Genomic DNA, 19,793 nt, shown 5'->3' with positions numbered 1-19,793 from the left:
GACTCAAGCCCTCCAAGCCTTGATCCTCCCTGGAGAATTGTTGCTCAGTATATAATTCCTGCTTTTCCCACCTTATAGTGGCTAAGAAGATTATACAGAAGTCATGAGGAGCGCAGGAACCATGTGCTGTCTAAACTTAATAGCATTAAGTACCACTTATGCTTCAAACACTCAATGTGTTTTTTGAAAATTATTGCTGGTCCATGACCAAACGTTTAGGTTAGAATTTTCTCTGATGTGACTGCAGTTGCTAAGTAGATCTAGGGGAAACTCTATGCTGAGATGATCTTTCCTTAATTCCCCCAGTACCTTTTAGAGTTCCTACTTTAATAAATAGGAACCTCTGGACAAGATAGGGGATCCTACCCCCATCCCACCCCACCCCACCCCACACACACACTGTTTCTTTTTTTTTTTTTTTTTTTTTTTTTTTTTTTTTTTTTTTGTAATTCCACGGATTGAACCAGGGCTCTCACACATGCTAGGCTTCACAGTGAGTTACACTCCTGGATCAGAAATGAATCCTGGATCTCACTGTTTGTTGTTGCTTCCTAACAGCTGGACTAGGAGTTGCATGGTGCTTTCTCCTCTAAATACCCTACCTACAGTTGTCTTCCTTTCCTCAAGTCTTAGGGTGTGTGTGTGTGTGTGTGTGTGTGTGTGTGTGTGTGTGTGTGTGTGTGTGTATTCTCAGAGAAGAGCCACACTCAACTGAGAAAATGGCCCCATAGGATCAGGCGATAGGTAAGCCTGTAGGGCATTTTCTTAATTAGTGATTGACGAGCTGAGCTACCCCTGGGTTCTGTAAGAAGCAGGCTGAGAAAGCCAAGAGGAGCAAACCAGTAAGCAGCACCTGTCCATGGCCTCTGTACCAGTTCCTGCCCCCAGATTCCAGGCCTGCTTGAGTTCCTGTCCTGACTTCCTTCAGGGATGAACAGTGATGTGGAAGTGTAAGCCAGATAAACCCTTTCCTCCTCAAGTTGCTTTGGTCACAGTATTTCATCATTGCAATTGAAAGGAGTATCATTAATTAAATTCCTGATCGAAAAAAATGTTTTTTGTGTATTTCGCATAGGTGCTTCCTCTGAAATCACTGATCTTATTTGCTTATTTCCTACTGTACCTTTGGTTTGTGGACTTTGTAAAGCCCTTTTGGATTTGGTCTCCTAACATTCGGTGTCAGCTGAGTGTAGTGGCTCATGAATTTAACCAGCACGTGGGGGGCAGAGGCAGGTGGAGTGAGGCCATGTGGTCTACAAAGTGAGTTCCATGACAACCAGGGCTACACAGAAAAGCCCTGTCTCAAAAAAAATAAATAAATAAAATAAAATCCATTGCTTTCTAGTCCTGTAAAGTGGCCATCTTAGGTCCATGGTCTGATGAATTGGCCCAGCATCCTATCTGGATGCTCCCGGCATCTGTGGACCCACCACCATCACACCCCTTCCTTTCTCATGACAGGTGGTGCTCATGTTCAACCTGAAGTCCTCACCTAGTGCCGGGGAGCTGATGTTTGTAGAGCGCTACCAAGAGGTGATCCAGGAGCTGGCCCGAGTGGAACACAAGATTGAGAACCAGAATTCTGATGGGGGTAACAACACCGTCCGGCGCACTGGCAGTGGGCGCTCGACTCTACAGGCCATTGGCAGTGCTGCAGCAGCAGGTTTGTCCTCCCTGCTGACATCAACATTGGGGGACAGCTGGGGTGGTGGCTTAAGGGAAGAAACCACCCAGATCATGAGAAGTTGACAGAAATGGCAGGACACGTGTCCTAAAAACCAGCTCTCCTGACACATTCTGAGCAGTTTCCCAGCTGCACGAAGCCTCCCTGAAGAGGTTTCACATGCCTGCCACCCAGGTTTATCCTCCACAGCTTAAGCTGAAGAGAAAGAGGTTTGCCCCAGTGCATTCTGTAATCACTCATGGGGCCTTTGGAGGATGTTAGGAGTAGTTCCCCTCCCTGCATTTGTTCCACAGTAAGCTGTATCACGTGATTGTTCCTAAAGTTAAAAAAGAAAAAAAAAAAATTCACTTCTTAACGTGTGCAACCTGGGGGCCACAGCGTGGTTCCCAGCAGTGGCAGCGTTCTCCAGCAGCTACCTTTCTTCTTTCTTAAAGCGAATCTTGTCCCACATTTTCAACTCTCCTGCCTGTCCCCAGACTCAGGTTACCATCCTGTGTGCTTCCAGAAACTTTTCAGTGTCTACTTAAAATACATACTCAAGTCCTTGTGCTTGTTCAGCAAGTGTTCTTACCCAATGAGCCATCTCCCCAGTCCCGATTTGAAACATAGACAGGCACATCGTTTCAATGTTTCAGACAGAAAGGGGCTGTGACAGAGTAGCATGGTGTATGTATGGTTTTTTTTTTTTTTAGCAGTGTGTTTTAGAGTGTGACCCATGAATGGGCCCTAATGAAAGCCTAGCATGACATAGGTCCTGTGCAGAAGAGCCTCAGGCAAACTGCTTTCCACAATACAGGTGGTAGGGAGGATCCCCCTAACCTTTGTGCTTTCCTCCAATGCTGCATATCCAGGAATGGTATTTTACTCCATCTCTGATGTGACTGACAAGCTCCTCAGCCCCTCCGAAGACCCCATCCCCACACTCCAGGAGGATTTTTGGATAAATGCTGCTCTCACAGAAACCAACACTCCTCTTAGAGGGGTCCTGGAAGACCTCAGCCCCCCAGCCATGGCTGCATTTGACCTAGCTTGTTGCCAGTGCCAGCTCTGGAAGACCTGCAAACAGCTCTTAGAAACAGCTGAGCGGCGACTCAGCAGCAGCCTTGAGGGCCGGGGTAAGTGGGGAAGGAGGGGTTCATCTCCCTCCATCCCCTTTCACTCATTCATTCATTCATTCATTCATTCTCAGTTGTACCAAAGAGCTCATCAAACCTTTAAGAAGCTGGGAGGGGAGGACATGAAGAAGGTAGTAAACATTAGTTAATGCCCTCATCCTAATGGCATAAGAATAGATTACGAGTGTCTCTTCATATTCAGACGGCAGTCTGCAGTCATTCAGGGAAATCCTTTTTTTCATTTATCATTAACTTGAAGGAAATCAGAGGGTAACCAGGTTTATAGAGAAGAGGGATCCAGAGCAGAAGAGAGAGGAGGATAAACAGGAGGGAAGGACAAGGCTTATGGCATAATGATGCCACAAAGAAATCCAGCAATTGCTACTTTGTAAAAAGAAAGCAACATACTTTAAGACTGATACAGAGGGTGGGGTGAGAGTGTAGCAGACTGGGGCCCTTGGTTCAATCTGTTGGCCTACAAAATCCAGAGAAACGAGTACCGTGAGACTACAGGCCCCTCCTGGTGAAGATGTTGACAGTAGCCTGAGACTGCTATAAATCTGTAGACCAGGGTACAGGAAAATGTCCTAGGACAAGTACATGGAATTCTTAGAGCAGCAGGTTCCCTACCCGTGGATCACAACCCCTTTGAGAGTTGAACAACCTTTCATAGGGGTCACATACGACCATCGGAAAACAGGTATATTTACATTACAATTCATGGCAGTAGCAAAATTACAATCATGAAGTAACAATGAAAATAATTTTATGATTGAGGGGTGACCACATGAGGAACTGTATTAAAGGGTCACAGCATTAGGAAGGTTGAGAGCCACTATCCGAGAGAAAGAGTATGGGAAGGTATATGAAGATAGCCTTGGGCAATTAGAAAAGACAAATCTGATTCCAGCTCAGGCCCATGGCCGAAGAGAATAGGAAGATGAATCCCCAGGAAGTGTCCCTTTGTCTTTAGCCAACAAATCCCACAGAAATGCCAGAGATTCTGAACCTGCTGCTGATGGCTGAGGCATCTCACCAAGGTAGTTCTGGAGCCTGAGACATGGCATGCACCAGGTCAGCTTGCTGTCACCCAAAGTGACACAAGGTGTACCTTGCCATTACTGTTAGAAAAGATAAGATTACACAAGAAACTGCGAAATGGAGCATCAGCTCTGAAATCCATTTTCTCTTTTGTCTACTTCAGGTCGAAGGCTAGACCAGGTCGTCCTGAATCCTGATGGGATGCGAGGTTTTCCATTTGTCCTGCAGCAAATTAGTAAGATTCTCAGTTATCCCCTTACGGTAACAGGACTAACAAAATCAGGTAAGCTGCTTTACTCCACCATCTTTGCTTCTTCTGGTCTTGGAACAATGGGCCTGTAGACATTTTTTTCCTCTCTTTCTTTTCGCATGCTTCCCACAGAGACTCTAGAAGAAAGAGGAGGAGGCGCTCCACGGTGCAGCATCTCTGAGCTGCTTCAGATGTGCTGGCCCAGCCTCACTGAAGATTGCATTGCCAGCCATACCAGTCTTTCCCAACAGCTAGATCAGGCTCTCCAATCGCTGCGAGAGGCTTTAACGCTGTCAGGTACAGGTCCGTCTGCACAGGAATAGATAAGCAAAAAAGAGCAGCAGAAAAGGGAGGTGAGACAGCCAAGGTTGTGTGAGCATTTTAGAGCAGAAGCTCTGCCCTCTAGAGCTGGGTTCAGTCAGCCCTTTCTAGCCAAGGAAGGCACATCTCAGAACTGCACCTCCTTCCTCAGCTCAATTGGAAGGACACTTGACACTCTTACTAACAGGTACTTTTTTTTTTTTAACTCCTGGTAAGAAATATACCTAGCTGGTACAAGGTAGGTTTTGGCCAACCCTCCTCAAAAAACTTCATATGCTCTTCATAAAGATGCTTCACCCCAGAGACAGCAGGGTCATAAGAGATCGATATGGCCTGCTTTTGTTAAACTCCAGGCTCTTTCTGGCTGAGATCACTTGGTCATATGGCTAAACTGGGATTTATATTTATCTGTCTTGTCTACCTTCTAAGTGAGGTTTTTACATATTCACGTATGTCCTATAGATACCCAGTGTACTTATGTAGAAAGCTCAGTTACATATTGGGTCACAAATTGATCCAAAGCTGAGAGGTCAGAGAGATGGCTCAGTGGTTAAGAGGACTTCTTCTTCCAGAGGACCCAAGTTTAGTTCCTGGCACCCACATTGAGTGGCTCACAAACACCTGAACTCAAGCTCCTGTTGGTCCCACATCATCTTCTGGCCTCTGCAGGCACCCAAAATCACATACACTGGCACATATGTAAAAATGAAAACTGAGCCCATGTGAGTAGCCCATGCCTTTAATCCCAGCACACAGGAAGCAGAGGCAGGCAGATCTCTGTGAATCTGAAGTCAGCCTGGTCTATAGAGCAAGTAATTCCAGGATAGCCAGGGCTACACAGAGAAACCCTGTCTCAAAAACAAACCAACAAATAAATAAATAGGATATTTCTTTTTAGAAATTGACTCAAAGCTAGAAGCATAGAATAAAGCAATATCTCTTCTCTCACCCGAATTCCTCACAGAGCCCAAGAGTACTCCACTCACTTGCCTAGTGGAGCAGGCAGCCCAGAAAGCCCCTGAGGCAGAGGCCCACCCCGTGCACATCCAAAGTCAGCTGCTCCAGAAGACCCTGGGAAAACAGACACTGGCAGGCCCTAGACAGACTGACTATGTGGGAGCCTTCTTCAGCTACTGCAGCAGCCTGGCTAAAGTCCTCCTTCGGAGTTTGAGCTCGGACCCTGGTGAGTAGTGAAAAAGATATGGAGTCATGACTGGCAGTTATTTAAGGAAAGGAAGAGAAGGGCTTCATTAAGAGGCTCTTTCTAACACAAGCACTGGTGGTACAGCCTTTAATTCGAACACTCGGGAGGCAGAGGCAGGCAGACCTCTGTGAGTTTTAAGCCAGCCTAGTCTACAGAGTGCGTTCCAGGATAGCCAGGGCTATACAAGGAAACTGAAAAAAAGAAGTTCTTTCTAGTTACACAATAACCAAGGATATCAGATTTGTAAATCTCTTACTACTCTCTTTTTATGCATCTTTCTGCTAAGTAAAAATATCCAGCTCTTGGAAGTTCTCAATAACATCTCATGAAGTTAGTGTCTCAGAAACATCTCTGAAGCCAGGTGTAGTGGCACATGCCTCTAATCCTAAAACTTGGAGTGCAGAGGCAGAAGGATCAGGAGTTCCAGTCCAGTCTGGGCTATATAATAACCTGTAACAAAACAAAACAAAAAATTCCGTCAGGCCTACGGTCCATTGTGGGTTTAAGAGCCCAGTAGAAAACTCAGGCTTTTTGGCATGAGTCCTAGATTCTTCCTGGAGTTGGTAGTAAATTCCAGGTGAATGAATGAAAATTTTAAATTTTAAATTTTCCAGATTCCCAACCTTTTTAACCACCAATGTAATGCCATAAATGGTTTGACAGCTCATAGCTAAAACACAGATGCATGAAAATACCATATAATCTTACCTTTGGGTTCTGTACATAAGATATCAATAAAACATCAATGTTTAAACGTAGATCCTATCCCATGGTAACCCATTATGTGCATGCAGGCATTCCAGGAGCCAAAACACTTCAGGGCATCTCAGAGACGGATGCTCAAACTGTCAGCTTCATCGGCAGTCAGGTTACAGTGAGCATTGTGTATGGATGGTGGCTAGACTGGCCACTGAAGTGTGTCTGGGCTGGAAGTCTTTAAGGCTGTGATGTAGATTAACCTACTATAAGTCAACAGAAGACTGTTCTTGCTGTCTTCATTGTCGCTCACAGTAGACTCATCCATCCTCTGAAACAGAGCCCTGAGCAGTTGTGCCCAGCAAGGCAAACAAAGATTATTTCTTTACTCTCTCAGATAATGTGGAGGTCAAGGTTGGAAATCCCTTTGTTCTCCTGCAGCAGAGCTCTTCCCAACTGGTGTCACATCTCCTGCTCGAAAGACAAGTTCCCCCCGACAGGTAAGCTTCACATGTGAAAATTTTTATTCTTTCATAGCAGGCTCAAATTCAACAACCTTCCTTTCTTTCTCTCTCACTTCCGCTAGTGTGTGTTCTAAGTAGGATACTAATGGTGACTCCTTACCGACAGATAAGCAAAGGCGGAGGTTCAGCAGTGATGGTCATGTAGCCTGTAGGAAAATAAGCATTCTCAGACTCGAGACTATTGCTTGTAAGGTATAAAAGTTGCTATAGCTCCTGTGGGAAAGCACTTTATCATTATCTACTAAGATTAAAAATTGTTCACAAATGTCCAATAAATATTTGCAAAAGTAGTGAACATCCTTAACCACCACGGAAATGCAAACTAGAGCTACTTTGAGATTCTACCTCATGCCATTCTTCGATCAGAAAAGCATGTGACAACAATATCTGGTGAAGGTGAGGGAAGCAGGGATCTTCATTCAGCCCTGGTGGGAGAGGAAGCTGGGATAGGCAGTGTGGAAAGCGGTGTGGTGCTTTCTCTAAGATCAAAAAGCAGGACTACTATATGACCTAGCTACACCATTGTTGTGTATCCAGGACTCTCTGCTGTGCCTCAGAGATACTTACACAGCCATGTTTGTTGCTGACTTATTCACAACTACAGGAAATGGGACAGGTGGGGTGTTTATTAGCAGATGAGTGGACAGTGAGAATGCACTACGTGTGCACAATGGAAGCCAATTCTCTACAGAGAAAGACGAAGTTGCAGAAAAATGGATGAATGTCCAAGTGTTATATTAAAGAAAGTAACACAGACTCAGAAAGACGAATACTGTATATCCTCTGCATATACAGATCCTAGCTTTGGATTAATATATACTTTTATGATCATAGGTCATATAACTAGAAAGGGGACAAGATGGGAAGAAGAGGTTTGATAGCTGGGTATTGTGTCAGATACACAGGATATTAAAACAAGGGACAGCCAGGGGGCAGTGGCTTTAATCCCAGCATTTGGGAGACAGAGGCAGGTGGATCTCTCGGAGTCTGAGGCCAGCCTGCTCTACAAAGTGAGTTCCAGGATAGCCAGGGCAACACAGAGAAACCCTGTCTAGCTACTAAAGTTGAAAGAGGTGGGGGCCAGCAGATAGAGAAGAGTCAAAGAGAATGGTCCACAAAAGGAAACTATAGAAACATCATAATGAAATCTATTATTTTGTGTGCTATTTAAAATTAAGCAAATTGATGGGTCTTTTAACTTAGGGATCCATGTTGGGGACTTTATCCTGACACTTGGTTGTACATATATGAAAAGTGTACATGTGCAACGGACCAGAAGCCCCCATGGTCCACTAAGATGGGGTACATTAAGTTATATAATACTTTATAGCTATAGAAAAATCACCTCCCTATAGAAGGCTATGAATGGATCCCTCAGATTGTGAAGTGAAAGGAAGCTGTGTAGCATGTCTGGGGAGCTGCCTTTTAGATGACTCTCAAAAGAATGACTAAGAGCTTTCATTCCTTTTTGCTGTGCAGCGACACCTGCCTGCAAGCCCAGCATTTGGGAGGTAAAGTCAGCAAGTGTAAGGCCAGCCAAGATTACACAGTAAAACCTAGTCTAAGATAAATGAGCGAATGAACGAACAAAAGACTGGGCGATGGTGCCTATGTGCTCAGGCCTCACATGCATTCTCTTCTCTTCCACCAGGTTGGCAGCTCTTCTTGCCCAAGAGCATCTCAACCTAAGTGTGCCTCAGGTCATTGTCAGCTGCTGCTGTGAGCCCCTTACTCTTTGCCTGTCTCGACAAAGCCAGCAGGCCTCATCCCTCACGGCCCATCTAGGCATGCTGGCTCAGGGGCACGCCTCTCACCTTCTGGATGGCCTGCCCCTCTCTGTACTGGGCTCCCCTAGACCGAGCGAGAATCCCTCAGCAGAAAGAAAGTCTGATTCCTCCCCAAAGGATTCCCTCCCAGCCTTCACCGCCTCTGCCTTGGCTTTCCTTAAGTCTCGCTCAAAGATACTGGCCATGGTGGCCTGTCTGCGGGCTTCCCGGGGGACAAAGGTCAGCAGACCCAGCCTGTCTTGGAAAGAACTTCGTGGTCGCAGGGAGGCACCTCTGACTGCAGAGAAGGTAGCCCAGGAGTGTGAGCACCTTCTGGAACAGTTTCCTGTGTTTGAGGCCGCCCTTCTGGCTAACTGGGAGCCTCTGCAGCAAGCATCTGAGTCAAGACCAAGTCTGGCAGCCAGTCTCTGTGGTCAGGCCAGGCTCTCTACTGTGCTTCTGGGCCTACATTCTACTCTGGCCCAGGATGTAGTAACTGAGGCCTTTGAGGAAGCTTTGGTGGCCAGAGATTGGCCACGGGCCCTTCAACTCATTGACGTGTATGGGCAAGACTCGGACGACCTGAGCAGTGTACGGGATTCGGTCCTGACCTGTGCTACTGTGTGTGGTAAGCAGGACACTCTCCCTCCCCCTCTCCTTGGCACTAACATCACTTAGCATTCACGGTGGTGTGATCACATGTAATCTTTATAGCAACTCTAGGGAGACTATAATCTCACTTTACAATGGGTGTTGTAACCAATGTTTTCAATCCTGCATATCAGAATTGTCAAGTGTGTAGATGACAATCTGGGCCTGCCTTCAGAGGCCCAGGATGGAATTCAATTAAGTGGTACCTTTAAAAGAGACTTTAGCAACCTTTTCCTACAGAGACCTTTTAGACCACATGGTCTTTGCTATGCCATTCTGCTTGTGCAGCATGAAGAAGGCAGCCAGAGGCCACAAGTACAGGGACTGGAATGTCCGCAAGCTAATAGAACTGCTTATGCAAAATGAACTGTGAGCTGGGCCTGGTTATCAATGCTCATAGCCCTGCACTTGGGGAGCTAAAGAAAGTTTGGGGCCATCCTTTCTCAAAACAAAACAAGGGACTGGGGAGATGGCAAGGCGAAGAAAGGGCTTGCTGCTCAAGCATGAGAATCTAAGCTTGGACCCACAGCATCACATAAAAGCCACATGTGGTCCAGCGCACAACTGTTAACCCCAGAACTTGGAGACAGAGACAAGTAGATCCTAGGGGCTATCTGGCCAGCCAGTCAAGCCAAAAACCATGCTCCAGGTAGATGAAAGACAGGTTTCAAAACTAAGGTCTGAGGCCAGTGAGATAGTTTAGCTGTTAAAAGTGCTTGCCACCAAGTGCAGTGACCTGAGTTTGAATCCCAGAACTGACATAAAAGTAGGAGAGAACCGACTCCCAAGACTGACCTCTGCCATGGTATACGTGCAGCTGTACTACATACACATATATCACACATAATAATATAAATAAGATTTTTAAAAAGCTAAGGTAGAGAGTAATAGAAGATACCCAACAGCAACTTCTAATCTCATGCACACACACGCATGCATGCACATACATACACACACACAATCAAAAAAATAAATGGAAGAGCATGAATAATCAATATAGAAAACCAATGAGCTGTAGTGCTCCACTGGAGAGAGCAAATGCCAGATGTGCTGTTCAGGGTGGCTCTATTGTAGAAGCAGAGCTACCCTTTGAAAGGAAAATGGCCTCCAAGAAGGTTAAGAAACCCACTAAAAGAACTGTATGATATCAATTGCTTGGGGTCTATGTTTTTGTGTCTCTAAGATCAAATTTATGAATGGGTGTAGGAAAGAGAGAGTTCTACTTGGTGACAGGATATTTAGGGAATAAAGTTCTTTTACCTACAATAATGTATATATAGGATGCAGGGTGGAAATTTTAAGGAGCACAAAAGCCCTACTGACAAGATGAGTTTGCAAAGGCACCAGATATGCAGTAGAACAAAATATTAGAAGCCTGCCTTCCTTCTTTCCTTCTCTCCCTCCTTCCTTCCTTCATTTCCTTTCCTCTCTTTTGTCCTTCCCCTCCTTCTCTCCCTTCAGAAAGTCATGACTGTGACAGGAGCAGAGGGTTTCTCTCTGTCATGTAATGGTTCCAGTATAAGCCTAGTTCCAGTCACGTGGATTGAAGGACCCTCCTGTGTCATAAGATAGAACAAAGCCCTCTGAACTTGGGCCTTTGAGCTCCTTTGTGTCAGGCTTGCTGCCCTTGAACATTGTTCTGTCTTACAGACAAGGAAGGTTGGCAGTACCTGTTTCCCGTGAAGGACGCATCCCTGAGAAGTCAACTGGCCCTACGGTTTGTGGACAAGTGGCCCCTGGAGTCCTGCCTGGAGATCTTGGCTTACTGTGTTTCAGACATGGCTGTCCCAGAAGAACTAAAATCTGAGCTGCAGAGGAAACTGACAGAGCTGCGGGTCTACCAGAAGGTAAAGACTGTGGCATTGAGAGAAAAAAGTGGAAGACTCTTGTGGGACGTGTGTCATATTCAAGCTGAAGAGGCTCAGGGAGACAGTCCCAGGTCAGCTACATAACCAGAATGCAGTGCACGCGAACCTCCCTGTGGCCTAGAACAGAGCCTGGAGCTCACCAGGCAAGGTGTCCGTGGTCAGGGAGAAGGGTCTCGTGTGCCTCCTGACAGTTTTCACTTACGTGCTATGGGAAGGATGGTCCTCGGGACATTCAGGCTGGGAGAACTTCTTGGGTAGAGTTTTGAGATAGAAAAACTGGGGACAAGTGACCCCAGGAGGCCAGACTGTCCTCACTAGTGAGAGCTTCCTACCCTGACTGCTGGTCAGACTTTCCCCCGATTTTAACTCCTGGTGAACTTTATTGTCTCTAGACAACGTTTGCTCATTTGCTTTCTTCCCCCTCTTTCCTGGAAAGCTCAGACAGCTTGACTCAGGGCGGAGCTCTAGAGACAGCCCTTCCATAGACATACGACATGTTCATGGAGGGAACGGCTACCAGCTGGTTTATGGGTCGGCCTATCTTTCCTCAGATCCTAGGTTTACAGGATCCTCCAGTGTGGTGTGACTGGCAGACCCTGAGGAGCTGCTGTGCTGAAGACCCATCAACTGTCATGGACATGATGCTGGGATCACAGGTACCTGATCCAGGATGCATTCCTCTCCCTCCACAGGCTATAGCTTCTTAGCTGGTCCAGTGGGTGAGCCCACTGCAGGTGTCAGTGTCCACGTACTTCCTAACTACAGCAGAATCTTTGTCCCTTTTAGTTGTGAGATTTGCCAACCCAGAGAGAGCGCGAGGTAATCCTGTCAGGCTAGTGATCTTGTGTGAGCTCTCCTGTCCTGCATGCAGAGTGTTCCTACACATGGAATGCTGTTTATCGTGAGCATCCTTTTTACCAGGATGAAATCAAGTCTCTCGGCAAATCAGAGGTCACAGCTTTATTCTCACTGCTCCATAGCGTTGCCAAGTTTTTATATTGTCCTTTTTTTTTTTTTTTGCCACTCAGTAGCATCTTATTGATCCAAGTTGCATTTCCATGATTGGTCATGAATATGAATCACTTTTCTGGATTTATAGTCCGTTTTGGCACTAATAGCAATGTAGCTGCTTTTTAAGAAGCTGAAAAATCAAAGTTCCCGATGTAGATGCTTATTCCGGAAACACTTGCTAAATGTTGCTAAGCACTGTACGAAACGGTGCTGAGACACACATAACTAAGCTCGGTCCCTGCTCTTGAGTGGCTCACAGTTCAGAAGGAAGGGCAATGTAAGATGCATCCCAGAGCGATGTGACGTGAATATCGACAGAATTTATCCCAGAATTCAACAGCACCTGACCATCACCAGAAAAGCAAAAGAAAAGAATCATGGTGAGGAAGGCAGGCCCAGGCAGACGCATAGAGAGGCACCCCAAACAGTAGTGCACTGGGATGACTTGGCAGTGGTAAGAAGCAGACATGATGGTGCACACCGTTAATCCCTTCACTCGGGAGGCCGATGCAGGTGATCTATGTAATCCAAGGCCACCCTGGTCTACATAGCAAGTTCCAAAGCACCCAGGGCGTACGTAGAGAGACCCTGTCTCAGAAAAAGAAAGTGGTACATGCAAAGGCTGCATTACTGTACAATTTTTAAAGATTTGTTTATTTTAATTTCATGTGCATTGGGGTTTTTTCTGCACCTGCGTGAGGGTGCCAGGTCCTCTGGAACTGCAGTTTATAGGTGTGAGCCACCATGTGGGTGCGGGGAATGGAACCTGGACCTCTGGAAGAACAGCCAATGCTCTTTAACCACTGAGCCATCTCTCCAGCCCCAACAGGTAGGAATGTAAAGAAACTGATTGACGGTGTGCATTTCCTTCCAGGAGTATGAACTATGCGAGGAGTGGGGCTGTTTGTACCCCATTCCAAGAGAACATTTGGTCAGTCTGCATCACAAGCATCTTCTCTACCTGCTAGAAAGAAGAGAGTATGAAAAGGCTCTTCAGGTAAGCTCTGCCTCTTCACCCTTCTCATCCAGGGAGGGGCCAGGTTACCCAACTCACATGATTCCTACTGAATCCCATGCAAAGTACTTGCCATTGCAGACCTGCCCCTTCCGTGCTTCTGGGGACACGTACATTCATTTTGAGCTAGGTGACTAGACCTTAAGTACCACATGGAGCATTTGGGTCCTCCCAAAGCCACGGCTCATTAGTAAAGTATGGGGGCAGGGGGATGACAACAAATGAGAATGAATCGAGAAAGATAATTGGCCCCAAATAAACAAACCTAAATTTTATCTCCTCACACCAAACAAGGCCAGCTGAGAGTTCTGTAGGTCTCACCTCCCCCTCTGCCCTCTGCTACAGCTCCTGCAACGAATCCCTGACCCTACCATGTGCCTTGAGGTCACAGAGAGGTCCCTTGACCAGCACCCTAGCTTAGCCACTTCACACTTCTTGGCCAACTACCTCACCTCCCACTTCTATGGAGAATTGACCACTGACCGACACCATGAGATCCAGGCACTGTACATGGGATCTAAGGTAAGGAGAAGAGAGGTCTGTGGAAATGATGCTTGACAGAGACATCTGGTCTCGCTTCCCCTTCAGAATCTGCCCTTTCGTAGGCCCTCATGCCAGGCACCGGCTCCCCTGGCCTGTGCTCTTCACCTTGTCCTAATGAGTATCCTAGAACTTGTCATAGTCTTTCTGTTCTCCCTCTGAAGGAAAGGTTTGTCCAGACCTCTCAAGCTGTCCTTGGGTTTTCTATGGTACCTGTTATATCATTGTTTCTCGAGACTGACTGACCATCTATTAAGATCACTGGCCATTTCAAAAATATTGGTAGTTGACGTTCACACAAGACCAGTTGAAAATGGTCCTGGGATAAGGACTAGTTCTTTTCTGAAAGGATTTGGATGTAAGGATTTAAAACTACTACTTGAGGGGCTGGAAAGATGGCCCAGTGGTTAAGATTAAGAGCATTGGGGGCTGGAGAGATGGCTCAGTGGTTAAGAGCACCGACTGCTCTTCCAAAGGTCCTGAGTTCAAATCTCAGCAACCACATGGTGGCTCACAACCATCTGTAATGAGATCTGATGCCCTCTTCTGGTGTGGCTGAAGATAGCTACAATGTATATAATAAAAAAGGTTTTTGAAGAAAAAAAAAAAAAGATTAAGAGCATTGGTTGCGGGGTTAGGGATTTAGCTCAATGGTAGAGCGCTTGCCTAGCAAGCACAGGGCCCTGGGTTCCGGCCCCAGCTCCAAAAAAAAAAAAAAGAAAAAAGAAAAAAGAAAAAAAAAAGAGCATTGGTTGTTCTTACAGAGGACCTGGGTTCAGTTTCCAGTACCAACATGAGGCTGCTCACAACAACTCCAGTTCCATCAGATGTCTTCTGGCCTCTACAGGCACTGCATGCATGTGGTACATGTATAGACAAGCAGGTACACACACACACACACACAAACACACACACAGGTTCATTAAAATGTCTGTCTGGTGAGTAGTCCACACTCAGTGGAAGAGGATTATTTGTCTCAGTAATTATATGAGAAAATAGGTGAGAGACAACAATAAAACAAATGAATGACTAAGTGGAGACAAGATCCTCTGACTCCTTTCTAATTATTCTGATTTCTCATGTTCACTGCCCCACAAGTGAAACAAAGTACCAGGAGAGCCAGGGACACAGCCTTGCCCTCAAAAGATTATTTTTCCTTCTTTCATTTTGTTTTTGGTTTGTTTGTTTGTTTTGTGAGGAATTTGGGGGTTGTTAGGTTTTAGCTGTCTGTTTTTGGAAACCCAGGCTAGCTTCAGACTCACTTCATACCCGAGACTATTCCCAGCTCTTATGCCTCCACCTTCCGTGTGCTGGGCTGTCAGGTGTAGCCCACCATGCTCAGCTCTTCCTCTTGATTCACATCACTGAATTAATTGGGAGTGGGGGAAGCTAGTTAGCAGAACAGGACCACTAAAGGCCATTTAGATTCATCTTTTTACGACCTGGACACTGGAGCTGCCAGGATGGGACAGCCTGCCAGCATCCCTTTGTATTATCCATTAAAACCAAAACTTCACACGGAATGACAGCATTTGGGGTTAGGCAAAGCTCAACTGTGCCTGGGGGTTCTAGGCCATGGTATCCGCCAGTTGCTGCCTGTAGCCCAGAGCTAGCCCTCAGCCTATTTCTGAAAACCAAGTTGTATTGGAACAGGCCACATCCATTCATGAATTCACTTACCTATTTTCCTGTGCCTGTTTTCATGCTACTTTGGCAGAGCTGAATGGGTTTTAAGTCCTAAACTCTAAAATATTTACACTCTTGCCTCTTACAGAAAAAAGATTAACAACCTCTCGTCTATGTAAAGACCCTTAGGACACTTCTCATTTGCCACCCAGAGAACTTAGAAGTTCAAACTTGCTTCCCAAATGCAATAGTGCTTTAACCCTGTCCCTTCCGTGCAAGAATAGTGAGAGTCTCCTGAAGTTGATGTACTATTTTCTTCGCACTACCCTGTAAACAGGTTCTTCTGACCCTCCCTGAGCAGCACCGGGCCAGCTATGCCCATTTGTCCTCCAGTCCTCTGCTCATGTTAGAGCAGCTGCTGATGAACATGAAGGTGGATTGGGCCACCACAGCCGTGCAAACGCTGCAGCAGCTGCTGGCTGGACAGGACATTGGCTTCACCCTGGACGAGGTTGACTCGTTGCTCTCCAGATACGCAGGGAAAGCCCTGGACCTCCCGTACCCTCTGAGAGAAAAACGATCAGGTGAGTGACAGCATGCTAGACCGAATTTGCACACATAAGACAAGATGCCATACTGGTCCTGGGTTCCATCTCTTCTCCCTACCAACTGAAGGGACCCTCGGGAGATCCAGCCGTTTGTTCCTTAGGCAGGACCTGGATCTTAGGAGAAGGGCCAAATGCTCCATGTCTGATGGCACAAAGGTGTGGGAAGCCAGACAACCTGGCCTTGACAGTGGATTTATAAGAGCTGTCGTTTTTATGAGGGTCATGCTGGACATCAATTGTATGTGAGCTGATTCAGCTTCTTCTAGAATGAAAGAAAGAAACCAGTCTAGAAACTCCTGGCCAGCCCTGTCCTCCAGGGACGTCACTGAAGTGCCTTCCGCTTTTCTCTGGGCATTTTTAGACTTATTTTGAGAAATCTGCTCCATTGTCTCCTGCGCCCTAAGCATGACTTGTTTTTGTTGTTGTTTGATTTGAGGTTACACGGTTTCTTTAACCGTTGTTTTATATTTAATATAATCATGTTGCAACAATCAACAAAACCAGCCGAAGTTCGTGGTAAGCACACAAGGTGCTTGTGGTAGACCGGGGTTTTGCCAGCTCTTTCTCTGTCTCCACAGATTCCATGATTCACCTCCAGGAGCCTGTCCACCAAGCTTCAGACCCAGAGACCCTGTCTAGGTCATCGTCAGCTGAGTTCTCCGCTGCTGCTGCTGCTCCTGCTCCTGCTGCTCCTGGTGAGAACTGAGAACTGCTGCTCTTCCTGTCTCGTCCTCTCACTCAGCCTTCATGTCCACTTAAGAAACTCTTTTGTTTTCATAATTTACTCCAGCTTTTTACTTCCCAGTAGATTCATCGTATACCTGACTCTCATTATCTATGACATTGTGCCTATAAATGTCCCTGTAAACACCACATCAGTGAACCCTGATCTGTTGCTCCCAGAGGAGGAAGCTGCATGCATATGGGCATGTACACACACACACACACACACACACACACACACACTCCTTACATACTTTATCTTATTAAAATCTGACAAAGTGACGTTCTTTACCTTACAAAGGAAAAAGAGGCCCAGAATCGACTTACCTCACTAACAAGAACCCACGGTGGAATTCTAAATCTGTCCATCTGCGTGGAACCAGAGTTCTTTCCTAGCCCTGACCTGCCCCCTACTATTTCCTTGACTCCCACCACGTGAAAACTGAGACAGGAGTGAGGAATGTCACCTTAATCAACCTCTACTGAGAACCTGAATGCTGGGTGACTCAAAATCTCTCCAGTCCAGACATGCCCATGTGTAACTGTAAAAGCAGTGGGGATGTGGGTTTCCAGTCACTTGGTTTGCTTCTCTGGTGCTGTGATAAAATACTGACCAAACGCGGCTTGGGAAGGAAAGGGCTTATTTTATTGAACACTTGCAGGTAGCAGGTCATCAGTGAGGGGCATTAGGGCAGGAACTAAAGCAGAGAAACGCTGCTTACAACTTGCTCCTGTGGCTTGCTCAGCTCTCGCTCTCTCTCTCTCTCTCTCTCTCTCTCTCTCTCTCTCTCTCTCTCTCTCTCTCTTTGTTGTTGTTTGTGGGGTTTTTTTGATCAGGTTTTCTTTGTGTAGTTCTGGCTGTCCTGGAACTAGCTCTGTAGACACACACACACACACACACACACACACACACACACACACTCTCTCTCTCTCTCTCTCTCTCTCTCTCTCTCTCTCTCTCTCTCTCTCTCTCTCTCAGAGCTCTGCCTGCCTCTGCCTCCTGAGTACTGGGATTAAAGGCGTGCACCAGCATCACCCAGCTCGCCATCTTGCTTCTTATACAACCCAAGACCACTTGCCCAGGGGTGGTACAGAGGGCTAGACATGGGTGCATGCGCACGCACAATTATTAATGAAGAAAAAGCCCTACAGATGTGCCCACAGACAGTCTGATAGAGGCAGTTCTTTGATTGAGGGTCTCTCTTCTCATGTGATTCTAGTTCATACCAAAGCTGACAAAAGCTAGCCACCACAAGAGTATTGATTCTGAAGTGACATATTCAGTGGATAGACAACACTGTAAATATGGGATCTGTTAATAATGAGGATTAACTGTATTTACCCTCGTGGAAATTCTATTGCCCACACAAAGAACAAGCTCCCTGGAGGCCTCAATTCTTCTCTGGTCACCTTTTTTTCAGCACCCTGCTCTCCCAGTCTCCAAGGCCATGCACAACAACCCATATTCAGGAAAGGCTCTGCAGTTGATTAGTCAAACAGTCAGGAGAGTGGGGCTCTGGGTGCTGCCAAAGATCACTGTGCTCTCAGTTCCATTCAGTTCAGTTTTCCTGCTGGTAGTGAAATTGCACTTCCAGACAATAAGAAATCTCCTTAGACACCATAAAGCAAAGAACATGACATTTCCTAGCCAGACTTCACAACAACCAGCAGACCTGAAGGGAGGCCCCAGACTCTGGGTATCTAAGCAGCTTTGTAAGGAAGCCTGAGAAACTTTGGGGTCGTGTGTGTCTGTGTCTGTCTGTCTGTGTGTGTGTCTGTGTGTGTCTGTGTCTGTCTGTCTGTGTGTGTGTCTGTGTCTGTCTGTGTGTGTGTCTGTGTCTGTCTGTCTGTGGGCCTGTCTGCGTGTGTGTGTATGCGTGTGTGTATATGCATATGTGTCTGTGTGTGTGTCTGTGTCTGTCTGTCTGTGTGCCTGTCTGCGTGTGTGTGTATGTGTGTGTGTATATGCGTATGTGTCTGTGTGTGTGTCTGTGTGTGTCTGCATGTGTGTGTGTATGCGTGTGTGTGTCTGTGTGTCTGTCTGTATGTGTGTGTGTCTGTGTGTATCTGTGTCTGTGTGTCTGTCTGCATGTGTGTGTGTGCGTGTGTGTCTGTCTGTCTGTGTCTGTATGTATGTGTGTGTGTGCGTGTGTGTTATTATATCTGTGTGCCCATTCTTCTAATGTCCTGTTCCAAAACAAATCCCAGATATACATTATGTCACTATAAGTATGTCATTACAAACTTCCAAAGCCAAACACTTTTACAGTATCAGACCATTGGAGGCTGGAGAGATGGCTCAGCTGCTAAGAGCATGCACTTTTGTTGCAGAAGAATGCACAGTTCCCAGAACCCAACCAGGGCAACTCAAAAATTGGTGGTCACTCCAGCTGTAGGGGAGTTAACACCCTCCTCTGGATTCTGTTGACACCTGCGCTCACGTGTGTGTGTGTGTGTGTGTGTGTGTGTGTGTGTGTGTGTGTGTGTGTGTGTTCTAAAAACAGTTCCAAATAACATCCACATGTGGCATTTGACTAAAGTGTCTCTTAAGCCTAACTAATTGGTCAGCCCACCCCCCCCTTTTATTTATTAAGGAAATTAATTCATTTGTTGCATATGTTGGATTTTTTTTTTTTTTTGAGACAGGGTTTCCGTGTGTAGCCTTGGCTATCCTGAAACTTACTGTGTAAACCAGGCTGACCTAGAACTCAGGGATCTGCCTACCCCTGCCTCTTGAGTGCTGGGATCAAAGGCGTGTGCCACCGCTTCTGGACCACATGCTGAGTTTTGCAGGCTGCCTCCTTATGACAATGAGGGTCTGTGTCCCCTATGTTTCTAGTGCATTAGTAGTTCTAAAGCTTATCTTTATATGGCTTTTTTTAAATTACATTTTTTATTGTGTGCATATATGTGTGCCATAGAATATGTATTGAGGTCAACTTGTAGGAGTCAGTTCTCTCCTTCTACCAATGTGAGTCCCAGGGATCAAACTCAGGCCTTCAGATTTGTCAGCAAGCACCTTCTACCCACAGAACACTCACTGCCCACCCCCACCCCAGGCTTAGCAGTTTTTATTAACTATATTTAACCGATTTTATTGTGCATTTCCATTTTTGGGGATAGGTACACAATATCCCCTGTCTCTGTTTG

General features: G+C 46.2%; 1 protein-coding gene across 3 annotated transcripts in view; it reads left to right on the top strand.

Moving 5' to 3' along the window:
• The window catches only part of Zfyve26 (zinc finger FYVE-type containing 26), a 63,571-nt gene that overhangs the window by 19,832 nt on the left and 23,946 nt on the right, over nucleotides 1–19,793 (top strand). For 2 of the 3 annotated variants that reach the window (XM_087553274.1, NM_001108038.1), the window contains 13 exon segments: nucleotides 1,462–1,663; nucleotides 2,536–2,799; nucleotides 4,004–4,123; nucleotides 4,223–4,387; nucleotides 5,376–5,594; nucleotides 6,709–6,811; nucleotides 8,487–9,229; nucleotides 10,903–11,099; nucleotides 11,672–11,776; nucleotides 13,006–13,128; nucleotides 13,492–13,668; nucleotides 15,650–15,896; nucleotides 16,499–16,615. In XM_087553274.1, the coding sequence (XP_087409400.1) occupies nucleotides 1,462–1,663; nucleotides 2,536–2,799; nucleotides 4,004–4,123; nucleotides 4,223–4,387; nucleotides 5,376–5,594; nucleotides 6,709–6,811; nucleotides 8,487–9,229; nucleotides 10,903–11,099; nucleotides 11,672–11,776; nucleotides 13,006–13,128; nucleotides 13,492–13,668; nucleotides 15,650–15,896; nucleotides 16,499–16,615 (2,782 nt within the window). 3 annotated transcript variants of the gene reach the window in all.

Source organism: Rattus norvegicus, chromosome 6 (assembly GCF_021556685.1).
Source record: "Rattus norvegicus strain SHRSP/BbbUtx chromosome 6, alternate assembly SHRSP_T2T, whole genome shotgun sequence".
Lineage (NCBI taxonomy): Eukaryota > Metazoa > Chordata > Mammalia > Rodentia > Muridae > Rattus > Rattus norvegicus.
Note: the sequence above shows the minus strand (reverse complement) of the source record. Positions and strands in the feature narration are given on the sequence as shown.